At 42.7% G+C, this 21,966-nt stretch overlaps 1 protein-coding gene across 6 annotated transcripts in view; it reads right to left on the reverse strand.

Annotated features, from left to right (window-relative positions):
• Window positions 1–1,893: 1,893 nt before the first annotated feature.
• APP (amyloid beta precursor protein) overlaps window positions 1,894–21,966 on the reverse strand; it is a 282,485-nt gene continuing 262,412 nt past the window's right edge. For all 6 annotated transcript variants that reach the window (XM_024239221.3, XM_024239223.3, XM_024239220.3 and 3 more), the window contains 3 exon segments: window positions 20,355–20,455; window positions 14,489–14,635; window positions 1,894–2,858 (listed from right to left, as the gene is read on the reverse strand). In XM_024239221.3, the coding sequence (XP_024094989.1) occupies window positions 2,757–2,858; window positions 14,489–14,635; window positions 20,355–20,455 (350 nt within the window). In that variant the 3' untranslated portion in view covers window positions 1,894–2,756.

A 21,966-nucleotide genomic window follows, 5' to 3' on the forward strand; every position in this document is an offset into this window, starting at 1 on the left:
CAGTCAGATATCACTATGAACTGAGTGTTTTGTGTTTCCCGCAAATCCCTATGTTGAAACCCTAATCCCCAATAATGGGATGTGGAGGTGGGAACTTTGGGAGGCAGTTAGGGTTAGATTAGGTCATGAGGGCAGAGCCTCACGATGGGACTAGTGTTCAAGGGAAATGAAGAGACCATCTTTCTCTTCACTATGTGAGGATGTGACCAAGCATCCTCATTTTTCTAAGAAAAAGAGAATGTTACTATTTTTTTCTCTTCTTTTCTCCATTTTCCAGTTTCCCATGTCCTACTTAGCCCTTTAGAAATGCAATTATAATTGTTTACCTCTCCTTCACCAGACACTCCCTACAGGGCAAGCCTGTCTAACTATGTGTTTCAAAGCTCCAGTGAAACTCTCCCTCACCAGGAGACTGCTCAGGAGACAACAGTCAATTTACAACCCAAATTATGCCCGCTATAAAACTCTCCCCGACCTGGAGACTTTCGGACACCTTTGTAATCGAATTCTGTCCACAAAGACGTCAATTCAACCGCCTGGTAGATAAGGCACCACAACAAGTACAGGGACCTCCACCTGCTCACTGCCTTCCCTGCATGTCATTTGTGCCAGGCCCTCCATTCATTCATTCATTCATTCTCGCTCTGTCGCCCAGGCTGGAGTGCAAGAGTGCAGTGGCGCGATCTCAGCTCACTGCAACTTCTGACTCCAGGGTTCACGCCATTCTCCTGCCACAGCCTCCCGAGTAGCTGGGACTACAGGCACCCGCCACCATGCCCGGCTTTTTTTTTTTTTTGTATTTTTAGTAGAGACGGGGTTTCACCATGTTGGCCAGGATGTTCTTGATCTCCTGAGCTCGTGATCCACCCGCCTCAGCCTCCCAAAGTGCTGGGATTACAGGCATGAGCCACCGCGCCCGGCCAATGGGCACTTTTAAAAGGAGGGCCTGGCCGGGTGCGGTGGCTCACGCCTGTAATCTCAGCACTTTGGGAGGCCGAGGCGGGCAGATCACGAGGTCAGGAGATTGAGACCGTCCTGGCTAACACGGTGAAACCCCGTCTCTACTAAAAATACAAAAAATCAGCCGGGTGTGGTGGCGGGCGCCTGTAGTCCCAGCTACTCGGGAGGCTGAGGCAGGAGAATGGCGTGAACCCGGGAGGCGGAGCTTGCAGTGAGCCGAGATTGTGCCACTGCACTCCCGCCTGGGCGACAGCGAGACTCCGTCTCGAAAAACATAAAATAAATAAATAAATATCCTACACTGCTCAGGACAACTCCCTTCAACAAGGAATTATTCCCTACAAAATGTTAGTAGCGTTCAGGATGAGAAACCCTGCTTTACAGATAATCAGCTGTCTTAATTTTTATTTCCCTGGAACTTTTCCCTTTGTCTCTCATTTGTGACAAACTTGAGGGCCAAAATATGGCAGCAAAATGTTTTAGATCAAGTAAAGACTGTAAATTATGTCTATGAAATATTTTCCCAGCACTGGGAGACACGTTAGCCCCAACTTCCTACTCACACTTGCGATTAAGACACAACAGGTGTGAGTACCCAACGTGAAGATTTCTCACTGGTCTGTATGTCAGTAAATGGTCAAGATTGTTACTATGGAATCATTCACACCAGCACAATGGTGCTCCTCCAAGAATGTATTTATTTACATGAAAACACCATTTTATACAAATTGAAGACACATCTTAAAGAAGGGTTTGTCCAGGCATGCCTTCCTCATTCCCTTATATTGCCACTTCCATTTTTATCTTCTTTTGTATCATAAATAAAACTGCAGACTGGTTAAAGAAAATTGAATCTGCCTCTTCTCCCCACCCAAAATTACTTCGACTATTTAATGTCTGTAGTCATCCTTCAAAGAAAAGTCTTGCCCAGGGTTATTTTATTTAATTTATTTATGTAATACAGTGTAGAAAGCGATCATGTCATAAGCAATGATTCTGTACAATCATCCTGCAGAAAATTGTTTTGGAGAATTCTTGGTAATTTAAGACCAGCAGAGCACCCCTCCCCACCCGCCCCGTAAAAGTGCTTACAATGAACAGGGATTCTTTTCTTTATCAAAGACCCAAAGGTACGTGGAGAAAAAAAAAGCTTGAAGTCTCAATGCCTAATGTGTGCACATAAAACAGGCACAAAGAAACAAATGTGTATCCTCTTAATTCCTATATCACAAATATAGCAGAAGCAGCAATCTGTACAGTAAAATGCAATCATGGAAAAAAAATCTCTCTAAAGCATCTGAAATACTTAAAAATGTTTAACTTTAAAATGCATAGTGATCAGGAAAGGAATACATAGGCAAGAGAAGCAGCTGAACTCCCACGTTCACATGAAGCATCCCCCATCGATTCTTAAAGCATATGTAAAGTAGGACTTAATTGGGTCACAAACCACAAGAATAATATACAACTGGCTAAGGGGCTATGTGATAAATAATCAGGAGAGAATCTATTCATGCACTAGTTTGATACAGCTAAATTCTTTACAGTACACAAAACCCATTAATAATGTAGTGTAGAGACCAAAATGTAAAGAGAGATAGAATACATTACTGATTTGTGGATTAATTCAAGTTCAGGCATCTACTTGTGTTACAGCACAGCTGTCAAAAGGCGATAATGAGTAAATCATAAAACAGAGGGGTTTGTTTCTTCCCACATTATTCTATAAATGGACACCGATGGGTAGTGAAGCAATGGTTTTGCTGTCCAACTTCAGAGGCTGCTGTGGCGGGGGTCTAGTTCTGCATCTGCTCAAAGAACTTGTAGGTTGGATTTTCATAGCCGTTCTGCTGCATCTTGGACAGGTGGCGCTCCTCTGGGGTGACAGCGGCGTCAACCTGAAAAACAAGAAGAGAGCTGAGTAAAAAATAAAAATCAATCCTTTAAGGGTGAACATGGAGAAGCAGTAAAAAGATAAGGAGTACAGTACTCTTCTTTTGCCAAGATTGCAGAACACCCATGATTTTCTCCCCCACTTTGACATCTTGGAGCAGAACGCCTTTGCCCACCAGTTATACAGATGCTGTGCTCCATCTAGCCACCAGGTGGCGGTGGAAACCTTGATGCGCTTGCAAAGTGTCCAGTGGTTGTTTCTGGTTCCCCAACTCCACAGTAAGTGGATAAACCCAGTGCAATGGTATTTTTTCCTCCCCTGTTGGCTTAATAAAGGACAAACAGTGTCAATGGAAGCCTGTTTTACTTGGAAGTGTTTTGGTAAGATAGATAAAACCACAAGAGTATCATGGAGGGAGATTCAGCAAAGTATACTGTATCTTGGGTGACACTCAAAATCTGTGTAGAAAAATACTTGATTTCCTGGACTGCTGAATTTAGTCTAGCCCGTTTCTATCAAATTTTATGTTTGTTAAAATGTTAAGGAGAGGTTTGAGAATCATTTAATTAAAACAATAACATACATATACCAAAGGGGGCTATTATTTGGCACAAGAAAAAAGGAAGAGGAAGGACGACGCCATTCTAGATTATGTAATTTTTTAAAAACTGAGAATTAAGATACTATAGAAGTATGTTCAGCTCAAAGTTTAAAATCAGACCCTCTCTGTTAATATGTTGCTTTCCCTCTAAAGTCAGGCCAGTAACTGAAGACGTTTTTCTCCCCCTGTCACCGTTAGAGCTGTGTGTGGCATTTACTGTCTGCAGGTTGGGCAGGGCACTTACCCCTACAACGTGGGCAGTGGCTGTTCTTGTTTTACTATATTTGTTATACCTCTCCCCGTTCGCAGAAGAGAGGAGGTCCTTAACTCTGCTGAATGAGTAAAGGCTTACTTTTTTGTCTGTTAAAATTCCTCTTTTGTAAAACCATGGTAAGATGAAGAGAATGAATAGAAAGTCATCAGAATGAAGAGGCATGTTTTCCAGAGAAAAGTTTGGATGTACCATACAGAAGATATTCCTTCAAAGGGATATTTCCTAGAATGGGCTGCTCATTCATCTCTGGGAGAATACTGCAGGCCCGTTCCCCCTTGCTGAGTGTTGCCAAGTGACATTCCTCCCTTATGCAGCTTTTCCCCCTACACACCCCATCTGGCACGGACCTGAGCCTACGCAGCAATGCCCCTGAAGCCAAGGAAGAAAAAGTACCAGCGAGGACGTGGTGTCAGCGGTAAGACATGAGGTCTCGAGATGGAGCTAGATATGTCATGACTAGACCACACTGGCTGATAATAATTCAGACTAAAAGATCTGTCAATATGGCTGAGTGCAGTGGCTCACGCCTGTAATCCCAGCACTTTGGGAGCCTGAGGTGGGTGCGTCACTTGAGGTCAGGAGTTTGAAGACAAGCCTGGCCAACATGGTGAAACCTTGTCTCTACTAAAAATACAAAAATTAGCCAGGCGTGGTGGTGCACAACTGTAATCCCAGCTGCTCCAGAGGCGGAGGCAGGAGAATGGCTTGAACTTGGAGGGGGTGGAGTTTGCAGTGAGCCGAGATTTTGCCACTGCACTCCAGCCTGGGAGACAGAGTGAGACTCCATCTCCAAGAAAAAAAAGGCTGGGTGCGGTGGCTCACAATCCCAGCACTTTTGGGAGGCCAAGGCAGGTGGATCACGAGGTCAGGAGTTTGAGACAAGCCAGGCCAACATAGTGAAACCCCATCTCTAACAAAAATACAAAAAAATTTAGCCAGGCACAGTGGCATGTGCCTGTAGTCCCAGCTACTCTGGAGGCTGAGGCAGGAGAATTGCTTGAACCCGGGAGGCTGATGCTGCAGTGAGCCAAGATTGTGCCACTGCACTCCGGCCTGGGCAACAGAGGGGGAGACTGTCTCAAAAAATAAATAAATAAATAAATAAAATATGTCAGTATAATCAGGTCCCCTGTGGTCCCTTCGTACAGCCCCACTTCATGAAGTGATTGACTCTTTTCAGTCTGGGAATGAGGTGGAATGACTACCAGTGGCTAATCCCAAGGCAGCCGGAATAGGTAGATATACAGTTCCCTCATCCCTTGGGACAGAATGTTCCATCCATTATGTGCCCATTTTTTTCTGAGTTGGAGTCTCGCTCTTGTTGCCCAGGCAATCGTGGCTCACTGCAACCTCTGCCTCCCAGGTTCAAGTGATTCTCCTGCCTCAGCCTCCCGAGTAGCTGGGATTACAGGCACCCGCCACTATGCCTGGCTAATTTTTGTATTTTTAGTAGAGATGGGGTTTCACCATGTTGGCCATGCTGGTCTCAAACTGACCTCAGGTGATCCGCCTACCTCGGCCTCCTAAAGTACTAGGATTACAGGTGTGAGCCACCGTGGCCATGTGCCCTGATGCTTACCTTTCCACTTATGGAAGAGACTGTGTGCTACTGTGAATCCCTCCCATCTACCACCAGGCTCAGAGCTGCCTGAGTTGCCCTGCAGCTAAACCCTCAGGTTACTCCAATGACAGACCTAGGCATCTCCCCTTAGCACACTCCCACCAACAAGCTCTAACCAAGGCCAGTACTCAGAGGACTCTGCTCAAATGGATGCTCAGCTTCACTGTCCTTCTGGGAGCAAATCACAGATGTTTTCCTCATCCTCTCCTCTTTCCTTTGATCTGCAGTGTTGTCAACACATGAGGTCACCTGGCTTTAACTGGTAACTGTGTAATTAGCCTCCAACTTGTAAGTTAAAACACCATGGTTAAAGATTAGCACCAATAATGAGAGATTTCATTCACTCTGTAAATCTGTGTGCCAGGAGACAGCCTATCTAGAGCAGTATGCCATTCGAACTTGGGCATCATTTTTGCTCCCCATCACCTCGTAACTGAGATCTCAAAGAATGCCCAGGTTAAAAAAAATTATCTTGCTTAGGAGATCAAGCACAAAGCTGCTATGTTTCTGATTGTAAAAAAAAGCCACAATGCTGCTTGATTGCTGGAATATTATACTTTTATCTCTTCCAGGAGGCGCATATACCATCACACTGGCTGTCAACAATCATCTGCGTGCATCAAGGGCAGGGGAACACCTGGCAATTTGATCGGTTTATCTCCTCTTCAAACTCCAAAGCCGAACACTTAAGAGTGCCCTGCTAGAGATGCGAGGCTCCAAGGCTGATGCACAATCCAGGCCTCTAACTCTTCTGCCTTTTCTTGGCTTCTGTTTTGCTACTTGCTAATCCTATTACCTTTTGCCACTGAGAGGACAGTTACATTTCGCCATTCCTGCCATGGGGCAGCTTGGCCCTCAGACCTCAGAGGGCTCAGGAGCTACAGGAGAAGGGATTATCTTGACAAAAGAGCATCCAAGGAGCATGGATTAGATCTTCAATCTCCAGCCCCTTGAAAGCTAGATGTGAAAAACTGAGTACTCATGTCTATGGATAAAGCTACCGCTAAAGGAAGAGCACCAGGTAAGGGTAGCCTTCCTCTCCAGCAGGCTCACCAATCTCTTCCTCATGGCTAAGCTACAGCAGTGGCATGAGTCACCATGTGAAGGCCAGCCCTACCACGACCCTGTGCAGACAGGGCCTCTGCATGGACACAATATTATTTCCCTTAAAGCAGAGCCAGGGAAGGTTTGAGCCCGTGGTGCTTGTTCTGGAAGGAATGATAAGACAATGAAGTCAGGGACAGAGTTTCCATTTTCCAACCAGGCAGGAACTTGCTGGGATGAAGACACACATACATACAACCACTGAATATTCATTCTCCTCCCAGACTGCCTAGATTACACAGCAGCAGGAACTGATCTGAAGTCTTCATGTGACTCTCAGCACGCTGCCCCTTCCTGAGACCTGGGCCCCTGCACTGCATGGTGGCACGGCTTCAACTGGCTGCTGCCTATGACACACGCTGAAAAGAGCTGAGCCCAGACAGCCTGACCCGCCTTGTTCTAAAATAGCTTTGAGGAGAACATTTGACACTCTTTGGCTAACCTCCATACCCCCTTACCCTTTTCTCCCTGAACTTGATTCATTGGAACCATTTAGTCCTTCACTGTATCCAGAGTAATTTAGAGCTCAGCTATCTGACTGCAGGGACAAGCTTCTATTTGGGTGTCCTTAGTTTCTAGGTCTCCTCCTATTGCCCCTAGAGTATTCAGATGGAGGTTTGTGAGCTTGGAGAAGAGTCAGGAAACACCACGTTTACATTTTATTATGTACAGTAACCAGCAGGATGTGGATTAATAGATGTCCTTTTATACAAGGGACTGAGTCAGGCTAAACGACAGAATCCTGTCAGAGATGGACCAGACAAGTAAAGCAGGGTAAGGGAACTAAGGCATACAATGCAATAATAGAGTGTGACACATCAAAGGAACCACAAGTAAGCGGAAAAAAAAATAATAAAAGCAAAGAAAATAGCCAGGAAGTTGTCAAGCTAGTGACTTATCCCTCCTAGTAACCTCCTAGTAACTGCCTGCTACCTGGTTGTATAGATGCTTGTTTTCCTAATTTTGATGCCATCTCTCTATAGTTACATATAACTAGAAGGCAGCTGACTATGTTTATTGCCAACATCAAGCAATTCTTCAGGCAGGTTCAGGAACTCCTTTGCTATCTCTTCATAATTTTTTTTTTTTTTTAAGACAGTCTTGCTCTGTCACCCAGGCTGGAGTGCAGTGGCGTGATCTTGGCTCACTGCAGCCTCCGTCTCCCAGGTTCAAGCGATTCTCCTGCCTCAGCCTCCTGAGTAGCTGCGACTACAGGCGCGTGCCACCACGCCTGGCTCATTTTTTTATTTTTGTTAGAGACGGGGTCTCACCATGTTGGCCAGGCTGGTCTCAAACCCCTAGCCTCAAGTGATCCGCCTGCCTTGGCCTCCCCAAATGCTGGGATTACAGGTGTGAGCCACCACGCCTGGCCTGTAATCATTTTTGATGCTTTCCTTTGATCTTCCAATTTCTCTTCCTGCTGCTCACTGTAAGCCACTCCTAGGTTCTGCACCCACCCTCACTTTTCCTTATCGTGGCTTTCCATTCAACCTGACCACTCTCTCCAACTACCCTACAATGCCGACGTCAGTGCGTCTGTATCCTGGTAGGTCAGCTTCTGGCCGGGAAGAAAAGACCTGTAAGGACATCTTTTTATAAAGTCACCAGTATGACAGCACATTACTCAGAAAAAGTCATATGCCATACCTCCATAACAGCCAAATAAGGAACTCTCTTCTTATTTAGGTCATTAATGAGATAACCAGGAGGTGGGGGCGGGGAGACTTCTGGTGTTCAAGTGATCAGATCTGTGAGAGGAAAACTTTTTCACATGCTAAAATAAAGAGAAGCTGTGCCCCCAACTTCTCCTTATTAAAGGTGACATGTCTGGGGAGAGTAGCAGAAAGAGCTACAATACGTATTTTTAAATATCCAGTGTCTATGTATGTGAATGTAGAAAAGTACCGCTTGCTACTAAACAGATCCTGGGATCAGTGGGCTTTGCAGGAACGTCCTAAAACAGGAGCAAGGGTGGGTAATTCAGCTAGTGCTGAGATTTCCAGCCACCAGAGGGGTATTCTGACATGGAGGGCACATTTGGGGAGTGGTAATAATAAAGGGCTATTGCTTCACTGCTTGAAGCACCAACAAGGCACAGTTACCTCCTTGGGAAAGCATGGCCAACGGCTCACAGAGAGACTCTCTGGCCTTATGGCTAAGTAAATCAGTAAGTCAATATTTACTGCTTATTTAAAAAAAAAATAGCAAGTGCTCATTTCCAAATGCTAAACAACTCTACCAATAAAAATACAGTTATGGGCCACATAATGACATTTTAGTCCACGACAGACCAAACATATGATGGTGGTCCCATAATATCGTATTTTTTACTGTACCTTTTCTGTTTAGATACACAGATACCTGCCAGTGTGTTACAACTGTATAGTATTCAGTGCAGTGACATGCTGCACAGGTGTGGAGCCTAGGAGCAATAGCTTGTAGGTGTGTAGCCCAGGTGCGTAGCAGGCTATACGATCTAGATTTATGTACATGTACTTTATGATGTTTGCACAGCGATGAAACCGCCCCATGCCACATTTCTCAGAACGTTATCTCCAGTGTGAAGTTGTATGTGACTGTTCTAGGCTTGTTTCATTTATACATTTGTTCTCAGGTGTTTTTTTCCTAGGGTTGCTATCTCTGTGATCTTCTGCAGGCATTTTTCACTCTAAAAACGAGAAATTTTCTGGAAACCAACGCTTTCATCATGACTTCTTCAGGCACTGATGGTATGTAAGTACAGTGGTATTCTGTCCTGAGTGACTGAGGCAAGTCCAACTGGAAATGTTTGTGTACTCATTTTTGTTCTTACTGAAGTAGGGTTACTGATTAGTGAAGGTTAGCCAGAGCCGGAAATAAAGGTATTTCCATGTACTTGAGCGTGAGAGGGCCTGTTAAGGTAGGAAGAGGATGTTGCAGAAGCATCACTTCCGTTCGGTGCAGACGCTGGAATGCTAAGAAAAATGGTGCTCTGAAAGCCCACCGTGCTCTCTCACCTGGGAACATGCCTAGGCCGGGTTGCAACTCCCTGTGTTCAAGTTCTACCATCCCAGCTAGGCTACACCTTTTTTGAGGACAGAAAAGGGGAATGTGGTCTATTTCAACACTGCTGTACAGACACACTATGGGGCTGCACAGAGGGCTGCTTTCGGGAAGGACAGTCACAAAGGTCTTGAGAGGAAGAAGGAGATGAGAGGAAATAAACAAAACAAAACATGAATGAGGTGGAGCCCCTAATCTAGAAAGGTTTCCAGTTGCTCTCAAGTAGACAGCAAAATGAATATCTAGAGAAGAGCTGAATAGCCATCCTTCCCGATTTTGCTCCTGCAAGGATACTTCCTGGCTTAAAAATTAATTTCAGAATCTGGGTCAAAATGTCAACTTCTTCTCTGACATTTTAAGTCCAATGAGACATTGCTTGGTAACTGACTAAAAAAAAGCGTTTTAATTTAGGCAGTGGGAAGAGCACTTAAAAGGCAACCGGTTATCTGGGAGGCAAGAGATACCATTTTCCACTCCCTAAGGCTTGTGCAGAGAACTAAAAGGAAGGAGTGTTAAAATGATGTGTCAGTGATTCTCAAATCTGACTGCACGTCTCATTCATTTGGGGAAATTTTCAACACTCAGATTCTCAGCCTCCTATTTGGGAATTCTGTTTCCTTAGGTCTGAGGTAGGACCTGATAAGTCTCACGCACAGCCAGGGGAAGGAGCTCCAGGTGGAGGCCTTGTTTTATGCTCAGCATCACTGGGGTCTGTTACGGGCTAAAATGTGTCCCCCTAAAATTCATATGTTGAAGTCCTAACCTGCCGGTACCTCCACCTGTGACTGTATTTGCAGATAGGGTCAAAGAGGTTATTAAAGTTAAACAGGGTCATCCGGGTTGATCGTAATCCAATATGACTGGTGTCCTTATGGAAAGAGGTTGGGACACAGCAGAAAAGAGACTGAAGGTCACATGAGGATAAGGGAGAAAGAAGGCAGCCGTTTGCAAACCAAGGAGAGAGGCCTGGGGAGGAACCAACCTGGCTGATACCTTGATCTTACACTCCAGAAATGTGAGAAGGTAAATTTCTGTTGCTTAATCCACCCATCTGTGTTACTTTGTTATGGAAGCCCGAGGAAGCCAAGTCTTTGGCCTCTGGCATCAAAAACAAGCAACTTCAACGGACAGACCGGCAGCAAAGAGAATTATATTAAATAAACTAAAAAGTGCTCTTGAAGGCCAGGCACGGTGGCTCATGCCTGTAATCCCAGCACCTTGGGAGGCTGAGGAGGGCGGATCACTTGAGGCCAGGAATTCAAGACCAGCCTGGCCAACATGGCAAAACCCTGTCACTACTAAAAATACAAAAATTAGCCAGGTGTGGTGGTATGCCCCTGTAATCCCAGTTACTCAGGAGGCTGAGTGAGATAGGAGAATCGCTTGAACCTGGGAGGTGGAGGTTGCAGTGAGTGGAGATCATGCCACTGCACAACAGCCTGGGTGAAAGAGCAAGACTCCATCTCAAAAAACAAAGAAACAACAACAACAAAAAACAACAAAACCATGAAAAAAAACAAAACAACAGCAAAAAAGTGCTCTTGAATTACTCAAGTATGAAGACATCTTTATTTGCTCAAACATGGAACTAAAATTTTTTTAAAAATTAATTTGAGCAGAAATGAAATAAGCTGATACTAATGAAAACCTATCTTACACTGTTTTGAGGGACATAAGCTTAGATACTATCACAAAAGGTGCAATGGCCAAAAATGACAGTGGGGTCATTGCTTTTATGTGCTCACACTCTGATCTATGAGTCAGTCCGTTCCTTTCCACCCCACTGTTCTCTTGGTTTCCTTCCTCACACTGCTCATCCATGTCAGTATGAACGTGGAAATGAGGCTCAACCCCAATTTCCATCAGCAGCTTCTGTTGTAGTCTGCAGAGGTTTTAAGTGCTGAGCAAAATGAAATTTCTGGCTTCACCACAAATTTCATTTATTTAAACAGTGCCTGTCCTCTTCTAATCAAGAATGGTTTAGAGCACAGTTCCTTGGGGATAGTGAAATCTTCAGCTCCCTAGAAACACCTGGACTATTCTCTGATGGAAAAAGCAATGGGGGCCGGACGCGGTGGCTCACGCCTGTAATCTCAGCACTTTGGGAGGCCAAGTTTGTGTATCTAAACTCCTGAGGTCAGGAGTTCGAGACCAGCTTGACCAATATGGTGAAACCCCGTCTCTACTAAAAACATAAAAATTAGCCAGGCATGGTGGCATGTGCCCATAGCCCCAGCTACTGAGGAAGCTGAGACAAGAGAATTGCTTGAACCCAGGAGGCAGAGGTTGCAGTGAGCCAAGATCCAGCCTGGGCAACAGAGCGAGATTCTGTCTCAAAAAAAAAGCAATGGGGAATATGAGGGGAAATCTGGACTCTGAGCTTGACCCTGCGTAATTTGAACCCTTCTGTCTCGGCCAAAGTTCCCTCATCTACAAGATGAGAAGATCAATTTTATTGGTCATCATCAATAAATCTTTCAGCTCTAAAAATTCCATAACTCTTAAAATATCGCAATGAAATGTCACATAAATTTTTCAGTTTCCCTGTGCATATAAAAGTTATGTTTATACTATACTCTCTACAAGACAGTTTCCTAAAGAGTTGCATATACTGTGAGATGTTAACACTTTTTCCCCCATCCAAATGGCATTTTAAATGCATAAAAATAACTTATTTGTAAATTTTCTTTCTCTCTTTCTTGTTTTAGTATAGCACCTTGAAACGAAGATATTTCAGGTGGAAGTGCAGGGTAACAGGTTGCAGAACTCTCAAATAACAATCATGTATGTTTTGGTGGGCCATTTGGTATAGTGTGATTTCCTGAGAAACTTTAAAGCTAAGAGTCTGCACTGAAAAGTCACATTATTTACTATTACCTGGATGTATTCAGAGGCCAGACTATTTAAGACAAAAGAAATCCAGGAATAGACATGTTTTGTTTTTTTGGAAAAAGCAACTTCCTACTTCTGTTTTTATTTTTAACTTCTTGTACTGATTTTTGTTGCTTGTCTTTGAAAAAAAAGTCTAAGAGTAATCATGCTTTTTTAAAGTCATGCATTATCATTTTGAGAGGTGACAGCGTGCTGGCAGTCCTCACAGCCCTCGCTTGCTCTCGGCGCCTCCTCTTCCTGGGCTCCCACTTTGGTAGCACTTGAGGAGCCCTTCAGCCCACCACTGCACTGTGGGAGCCCCTTTCTGGGCTGGCCAAGGCCGGAGCCCACTCCCTCAGCTTGCAGGGAGGTGTGGAGGGAGAGGCACCAGCAGGAACCGGGGTTGTGTGCGGCGCTTGCGGGCCAGGTGGAGTTCCGGGTGGGCGTAAGCTTGGCGGGCCCCGCACTTGGAGCAGCCGGCCGGCCCTGCCGGCCCCGGGCAATGAGGGACTTAGCACCCGGGCCAGCTGCTGTGGAGGGTATACTGGGTCCCCCAGCAGTGCCAGCCCACCGGCGCTGCGCTCGATTTCTCGCCGGGCCTTAGCTGCCTTCCTGCGGGGCAGGCCTCGGGACTGCAGCCTGCCATGCCTGAGCCTTCCCCCGCCTCTGTGAGTTCCTGTGCAGCCTGAGCCTCCCTGACGAGCGCCACCCCCTGCTCCATGGCGCCCAGTCCCATCGACCACCCAAGGGCTGAGGAGTGCGAGCACACGGCGCGGGATCCACTAGGTGAAGCCAGCTGGGCTCCTGAGTCGTGAGGACGTGGAGAGTCTTTATATCTAGCTCAGGTATTGTAAACACACCAATCGGCACTCTGTATCTAGCTCAAGGTTTGTAAACACACCAATCAGCACCCTGTGTTTAGCTCGAGGTTTGTGAGTGCATCACTTAACACTGTAGCTAGCTGCTCTGGTGGGGCCTTGGAGAACCTTTATGTCTAGCTCAGGGATTGTAAACACACCAATCAGCACCCTGTGTTTAGCTCAAGGTTTGTGAGTGCACCACTCGACACTGTAGCTGCTCTGGTGGGGCCTTGGAGAACCTTTATGTCTAGCTCAGGGATTGTAAATACACCAATCGGCACTCTGTACCTAGCTCAAGGTTTGTAAACACACCAATCAGCACCCTGTGTTTAGCTCAAGGTTTGTGAATGCACCAATCGACACTTTGTATCTAGCTGCTCTGGTGGGGCCTTGGAGAACCTGTGTGTCGAAACTCTGTATCTAACTAATCTGATGGGGACATAGAGAACCTTTGTATCTAGCTCAGGGATTGTAAACGCACCAATCAGTGCCCTGTCAAAACAGGCCACTTGGCTCTACCAATCAGCAGGATGTGGGTGGGGCCAGATAAGAGAATAAAAGCAGGCTGCCCGAGCCAGCACTGGCAACCCGCTCGGGTCCCCTTCCACACTGTGGAAGCTTTGTTCTTTCGCTCTTTGCAATAAATCTTGCTACTGCTCACTCTTTGGGTCCACACTGCTTTTATGAGCTGTAACACTCACTGCGAAGATCTGCAGCTTCACTCCTGAACCCAGCGAGACCATGAGCCCACCGGGAGGAACGAACAACTCCAGACGCACTGCCTTAAGAGCTGTAACACTCACGGCGAAGTTCTGCAGCTTCACTCCTGAGCCAGCGAGACTACGAACCCACCAGAAGGAAGAAACTTCAAACACATCCGAACATCAGAAGGAACAAACTCCAGACACGCCACCTTAACAGCGGTAACACTCACTGCGAGGCTCTGCGGCTTCATTCTTGAAGTCAGTAAGACCAAGAACCCACCAATTCCGGACACAATTTGTATTATTTTGATAACTTCAACACAAATTGTAAGTTGAGATAACAACACACTCTCAATACCTTGAGCAGAATATTCATGATAAGTTGCAATGAATGAAAACCAAAACAAGAAAGAACAGCTGTAACCCAAGCATCATGGAAGCACACTGATTCATTTTTTAAAAGAGATGCTTAGATAGTTCTTAGCAAAAAGCTAAGCCTAATTCTCTCATAGTCTTCTTTAATTCCCACTTGCAAACATGCAGTCAAGTTTACCTACCTCCACCACACCATGATGAATGGATGTGTACTGTTTCTTCTTCAGCATCACCAAGGTGATGACGATCACTGTCGCTATGACAACACCGCCCACCATGAGTCCAATGATTGCACCTTTGTTTGAACCCACATCTTCTGCAAAGAACACCTTGAAAACAAATTAAGAAAAAGAATTTTAATTTCTACACGCAATATAATTTACAATTTATAAATGCAATTAGAAGAATTTCATTTCTTAAATGCAGGGGACATTTGGATGAGGTTATATGAAAAGTTTCAGTATATTCTCTGCCCAACTGGTTGGTCACATATTTGATGCTTAAAAAAAAAAAAATCACATATTCTCCTACTAAGAATGACAATCATAGTTTATAGAACGATGTAAAACATGTGGCTTCCCCAGTTCGAGGACGTCTACTTTCCCCTCACATGTCAAAACCAAAGTCTGCAGGGACCTGAAACCCTTTGACAGGTCAAACATTTGGTGAGTGGTGGGAAGACAGCGCTTGGATCTATCAAAAGCTGGAAAGGCACGATCATACTAATGAAAGGAGGTCAGCATTTTCCTAGTCATTGCAGGTTTGAAACTCTGAGCCCTGATGTCTGACTCTAAGTGACTGAGACTTAGGTGTTTTTCAACCCTGCAGATGTCCTAATTTCCTCGGAGGGACACTTTTAATGCACAGGAATAGGCATTCTGAAACAAAGGAGTTAAACGATAGAGAAAAAGATACCCTGTTACCTACTTTTAGCTATAGTAATTCCGCAGAATTCTAATTAATGTTTAGCAGTATAATGCTTTTTAAAGCATAATGTTATTTCAAAGTGAAGTACAGGCAACAAGAATTTTAAGTCACTCATAACTCATGCTTTCTTATTATTGTCTCCAGAAACCAAGATCTGAAACGTTGCTTTATTCTTGCTCTTTATTTGGATTAAACATAAAAAGAATTTTGAGAACATTGTAAAGAAGGAATAAAATTTCATGTATTGCACTACATTGCTTCATACTGTTTATAAAAGCAAGTCATGATTTTTCAACTTTATCTACTTGAATGAAATTACAGAAGCACACCACAACTTTTATCATCTTGTTATATAAGGAGCTGCTCTTATGCCAGATCAAGTAAAACTAAAGCTAAACATTACCACGTTTACTCTGCAACTTAATGAAAATACAGGCATACCTAGCTTTATTGTACAGTAGTGCTTACAGATAGATAGTATTTAAAAAAAAAAAAAACAAAAAAAAACAAAGGTTTGTGGCAACCCTGCATCGAACAAGTCTATTGGTGCCATTTTTCCAACAGTGAACACAGGTTCACTTCATGTCTGTGTCACATTTTGGTAATTATTTAAATATTCAAACATTAAAAATTATTATATCTGTTTGGTGATCTGTGATCAGTGGCTTTTGATGTTACTATTTTGTTTTGGAGTGTCATGAAACATGCCCATAAAGACAGCAAACGAAATCAATAAATGTTGTGTGTATTCTGACTGCCCCTCAAACTGGCCATTCCACCCCCTCAACTCCCAGACTCCCTATCCCTTGAGAGACAACAATATTGAAACTGGGCCAGTAAATAACCCTACAATGGCCTCTTAAGTGTTCAAGTGAAAGGAAGAGTCACAAGTCTCTCACTTTAAAGCAAAAGCTAGAAATAATTAAGCTTAGTGAGCAAGGCATATTGAAAGCCAAGATTCTTGTGCCAGTTAGCCAAGTTGTGAATGCAAAGAAAAGCTCTTGAAGGAGATTAAAAGTGCTACTCCAGTGAGCACACAAAGGATAAGAAAGCAAAACAGCCTTATTGCTGATATGGAAAAAACTTTTAGTTGTCTGGATGGAAGATCGAACCAACCACAACATTCTCTTAGGCCAAAGCCTAATCAAGAACAAGGCCCCCAACTCTCTGCAATTCTATGAAGGATGAGAGAGGTGAAGAAGCTGCAGAAGAAAAAAAAGTTGGGAGAGGTTGATTTCATGAGGTTTAAGGGAAGAAGCCATCTCCATAACACAGAAGTGCAAGGTGAAGCAGCAAGTGCTGATATAGAAGCTGCAGTAAGTTATCCAGAAGATCTAGATAAGACTCCTGATGAAGGTGGCTACACTAAATAACAGATTTTCAGTGGAGATGAAACATTTATTTGGAAGAAGATGCCATCTAGGACTTTCATCACTAGAGAGAAGTCCTGCTTTCAAAGCTTCAAAGGACAAGCTGACTCTCTTGTTAGGGGCTAATGCAGCTGGCGACTTTAAGTTTTTGAAGCCAAGACTGATTTACCATTGTAAAAGTCCTAGGGTGCTTAAGAATTATTCTAAATCTACTCTGCCCATGCTCTATAAATGGAACAACAAAAGTGGGATGACAGCATATCTCTTAACGGCATGGTTTACTGAATATTTTAAACCCACTGTTAAGACCTACTGCTCAGAAAAGACTCATTTCAAAATATTACTGCTCATTGACAAAGCACCTAGTCACCCAAGAGCTCTGAAGGACAGGTACAAGGAGATTACTGTTGTTTTCATGCCTGCTAACACAACATCCATTCAGCCTGTAGATCAACTTTCAAGTCTTATTATTTCAGCCTCTTATTATTTCAAAATATATTTCAAATATATTTTGTAGGGCTATTCACTGCCATAGATAGTGATTCCTCTAATGGATCTGGGCAAAGTAAACTGCAAACCTTCTAAAAAGGATTCACCATTCCAGATGCCATTAAGAACATCTGTGATTTATGGGAGGAGATCAAAACATCAGCAATAACAGGAGTTTGGAAGAAGATGATTCCAACTCTCATGGGTGACTGTGAGGAGTTCAAGACTTCAGTAAAGGATGTCACTGCAGATGTGGTGGAAATAACAAGAGAACTAGAATTAGAAGTGGAGCCTAAAGACATGACTGAACTGCTACCATCTCATGATCAAACTTGAATGGATGAGAAGTTACCTCTTATGGATGAGCAAAGAAAGTGGTTTCTTGCAGTGGAATCTACTCTTGGTGAAGATGCTATGAACACTGTTGAAATGACAACAAAGGATTTAGGATATCACATGAACTCAGTTGATGAAGCAGTGGCTAGATTTGCAAGACCGACTCCAATTTTGAAAGCTGTTCTACTGTGAGGAAAATGCTATCAAACAGCATCACATGCTACAGAGAAATCTTTTTGTGAAAGGAAGAGTCAATTGATGCAGCAAACTTCATTATTGTCTTATTTTAAGAAATTGCCACAGCCACCACAAACCTTAGCAACCACCACCTGGATTAGCCTGCAGCAGTGAACATCAAGGCAAGATTCTCCATGAGCAAAAAGATTAGGACTTGCTGAAGACTCAGATGATCATTAGCATTTTTAGTAATAAAATATTTTACTAATAAAAGTAATTAAAAGTATGTACATGGTTTTTTTTTTTTTTAGACATAATGCTGTTGCACATGTAACAGACTATAGTATAGTGTAAATATAAACTTTTTTTTTTTTTTTTTTTTGAGACACAGTCTCGCTCTTGTTGCCCAGGCTGGAGTGCGATCTCGGCTCACTGCAACCTCTGCCTCCTGGGATCAAGAGATTCTCTTGCCTCAGCCTCCCGAGTAGCTGGGACTACAGGTGCACGCCACCACATGCGGCTAATTTTTGTATTTTTAGTAGAGATGGCATTTCACCATGTTGGCCAGGATGCTCTCGACCTCCTGACCTTGTGATCCACCTGCCTCGGCCTCCCAAAGTGCTGGGATGACAGGCATGAGCCACTGTGCCTGGCCAATGTAACTTTTATATGTACTGGGAAGCCAAAAAATTTGTGTGACATTTTGTTGCAAAATTTGTTTTATTGTGGTGTTCTGAAATTTCCAAGGTATGCCTGTACCTCCCTAAAAAATTCTTTCAATTTAGTCTCAAGGTAGTCAAATGACTGATTTTTCTAAGCTAAAACTAACATACTAGCAATCTGGAAAGGCAATATAAAATACAGCAAATGAAGCAACTTCTAAAAGTGTTTTATAACAAAATGAGAAATTGTTCATAATTATTCCCTTTACTAAACAAATATGCTAGCTCAACATTTTTATGAAAAGCAAATCATTAATTAGCTAATATACTAGTGTGAGGTAATCAGGAATAAATACAAGTCTGGACATACTCCTGTGCCTTTAAGAAAATACTGTAATTTTGTAATATTCATTGCACTAATTATAGTACATTATCTTATGAACTAGTTCAGTAGAGGGAGCTGATTCTCCTAATTGCTGCCGCTGCCATTAGTCACTGTCGCATTACAGGCATTAGTATAATTGTGGAGATGGGCTTATGTGACACAGGCCCCGGCAAATGCAGATCTGTACATTAATCGTCAGCTTTCTACCCCACCAACTCTCAACTCTTCAGTAGTTCCCCAGTTTTTATTAACCTCTTCAGCAACAGCCTCCTCAAGAGAAACCCTGATTTTATAACAATTGATACTAGATTATCTTGCCAATGAAAACCATGCTTCAAAAAGCTAAATGTCTTTGTACAAAAAAAGAACTATGGGAGTTAAGAATGCAAATCCAAATCCCAAGTCAGTTTTTTATTTGCTACAATTATTTAGAGTCAAGTGAGACATAAATAATAATTTGAAGGTGTTTCTTTTCGAGATTAATACTAGGATTTATCAACTTTATGAATATTGAAAAGACATTTTCTGCTTGAAAAAAACTAACACACACACACACACACAACAAAAGAATTGCCTGAGAGAACTTCAAGTATTATTGCTATGGAAATTTTCTTACCATTTTTCTGTCCACCACTGAATGTGATAAAATTGTCTTCTTTATTAATTTAACCCTCTTACTGCACGTACTGATAAGATGGAACCCTAACATAATCCACGATTTGATTTATCTGAATTTCTAAGCTTTTGGTAAAGGATTTTATATAACTACTAGAGCTGACCACAAAGGAGATGTGGCTTTTTGATTTACTCCCAATTCTAACATTAGGGGGGAAAAGTGATTTCATCTGAAAAGGAAGCTGCTGTCTTCTTTGCACAAACCTTTTGATGACTAACACTATCGGGAACATCATGGGGTCCTGCTCACTCCATGATCTTACTCTTGCAAGAGAAGTTAAATCATGGGAGGTAGGGGAGGGAATGAAAAGAAAGAGCTGGGGGAGAAATGAATGAGCAAAGGAAGACAGTTCCAGATGTGAATTTAAGCCACATAAAATGTTCTGTAAAACCAAGCAGCGTATGCATGTGTTTGACTCTGATCCTTCAAATAAACCTACTGTAAACCTGTTTTCCCAGAAAATACAGTGGAAGTTAAAGTGGCTGCTATATTGAAATTAATTCCACTTTAAGTCCTGAGTCCTGCACAAACTTAGCTGCCTTGTAGTCTGAAAGAACTATACACAGAGCCTCTTTCTTTTCTTTTTCTTTTTTTTTTTTTGAGACGGAGTCTCGCTCTGTCGCCTAGGCACGATCCCGGCTCACTGCAACCTCCACCTCCCAGGTTCAAGCAATTCTCCCACGTCAGCCTCCCGAGCAGCTGGGACTACAGGTGTGTGCCACTACACCCTGATAATTTTTTTTGTATTTTTAGTAGAGATGGGGTTTCACCATATTGGCCAGGCTGGTCTCGAATTCCTGACCTCGTGATCCACCCGCCTTGGCTTCCCAAAGTGCTGGGATTACAGGCGTGAGCCACTGCGCTCAGCCTAGCCTCTTTATTTTCTTCATGTTTTCATGGTAATCCTATAGGCAAGCATTGTATTTTTATCTTTTCCTTAATTTGATTTCTAGCACAGGATGAACCAGAGTTAATAGGTCATTTGGCAAGACAGAGTAGTGGAAAGAGGTAAATTATTTTACGTACCAATTTTTGATGATGAACTTCATATCCTGAGTCATGTCGGAATTCTGCATCCATCTTCACTTCAGAGATCTCCTCCGTCTTGATATTTGTCAACCCAGAACCTGTATTACATCATAATTAAAGTATGCAGGACAACCAATTAGTTTTACTCATAAATAGTAACACTGTAAGATAAAGCCTACCCAAAACTTCTTTCTAGGCCTGAAGTTAGAAGAAAATTGATTAATGACTTTCTTCAAGAAAAATGATACCCTATATTTAAAACTTTAATTACTACCTATTTTAAACAAAAAGAAATGAAAGGGTAAGGGAAACCTGAAAGTAAGGCTTCTGCTGCCTTTAAATACATGCCTATAATTTTTGAAAATGGGGGAAAAGCAGAAGTTAAATGCTGGTTGAGAGGTTGGCAAGGATTTGTTCCTGGAATATGTTGGCTTGGCTTAGGGGCTTATTGTTTAGCCTATTATGTGTCTTTTTCCATGTGCACTCATTACTTCAGAAATAATAAAGGCTTTAAAAATGAGCATTAATTACCTGGTAGAACAAAACTGCTACTTTGGGGCTTTGTTCCAATTACAAATAAATTATGTTCATGTATCTATGCAGTGAAGCATTATAAAAATTATATAATTTTAGTCAAGTGTTCTAGTTACAGACACAGATTGTAATTGGTTCGTCTGCTGAATAAAGAGCTATAGTACATAATTTTTAAAATGCTTCTTAGTGACTAACAGAATTTATAACCTATGAACTCTTCCTTCTCTATAAATTGCTATATGATTCTTAACACTAATTGTTCTGATGAATTTCATTATCCAAATAATAATTTGAAGCTTAAAACGCAGAGTCATTTAAAAACCAAAAACATAAGTAAAAAATATAAATGTCAGTGTCCATGCTATAACATTTAATTATCAAACATCAGAATTTTAGGATGAAAAGGGCTTCTGAAGTCATCTCCTCTATGGTGTTCCCACCCAGGGGCAGATTGTCAGTTCCTGTTTGAACACAGAAGAATGTATCAATTTCCCTCCATTTTTTGATAGATTTGCCTGCCCAAAATGGCCTTTTTTACATGAAGCCAGAATCAGTTTCCCTGTAACTTCCATCCTTTGAGCCTGATTCAACACAGAGCAAGCCTAATCCTTGCTTGGGTTATTTGCCATACAGCAATAGGTAAGTAATGGGCTAGGGCTTTCTTTTCTCATGTTGATCTATCTCGGTCTTTAATTTCTTTTCATCAGAAGTTCATTCTCTTTAATACAGACATAAAAGGCACAATGAAAGTGGGACAGTTTCCCTTTCTCATCTCTTTAACTCTGGTCCTCTCAATGACCTAACCCTCAACCCCCAACTTCTTGCCACAAGACCCACAGAGCTCTCTATTCTTATTTATTTTCTTACTTTAATATTAAGTATTTTTTGGTTAAGTTTCAACTCATTCTGCTGAAACTAACCTTTCTGAAACTTATTTTTATAGGGTAGTGATGCTAAAACTCTTAATTCTCACTGGCTGTGTATTTTAATCTTTCTATAGCCCTTTTAAATCTGAGATCCTTATATAACCACAGTGATTTCTTTACAGCTCACTCCTTTTCTGTTATTAAGATCT

Source organism: Pongo abelii, chromosome 22 (genome assembly GCF_028885655.2).
Source record: "Pongo abelii isolate AG06213 chromosome 22, NHGRI_mPonAbe1-v2.0_pri, whole genome shotgun sequence".
Lineage (NCBI taxonomy): Eukaryota > Metazoa > Chordata > Mammalia > Primates > Hominidae > Pongo > Pongo abelii.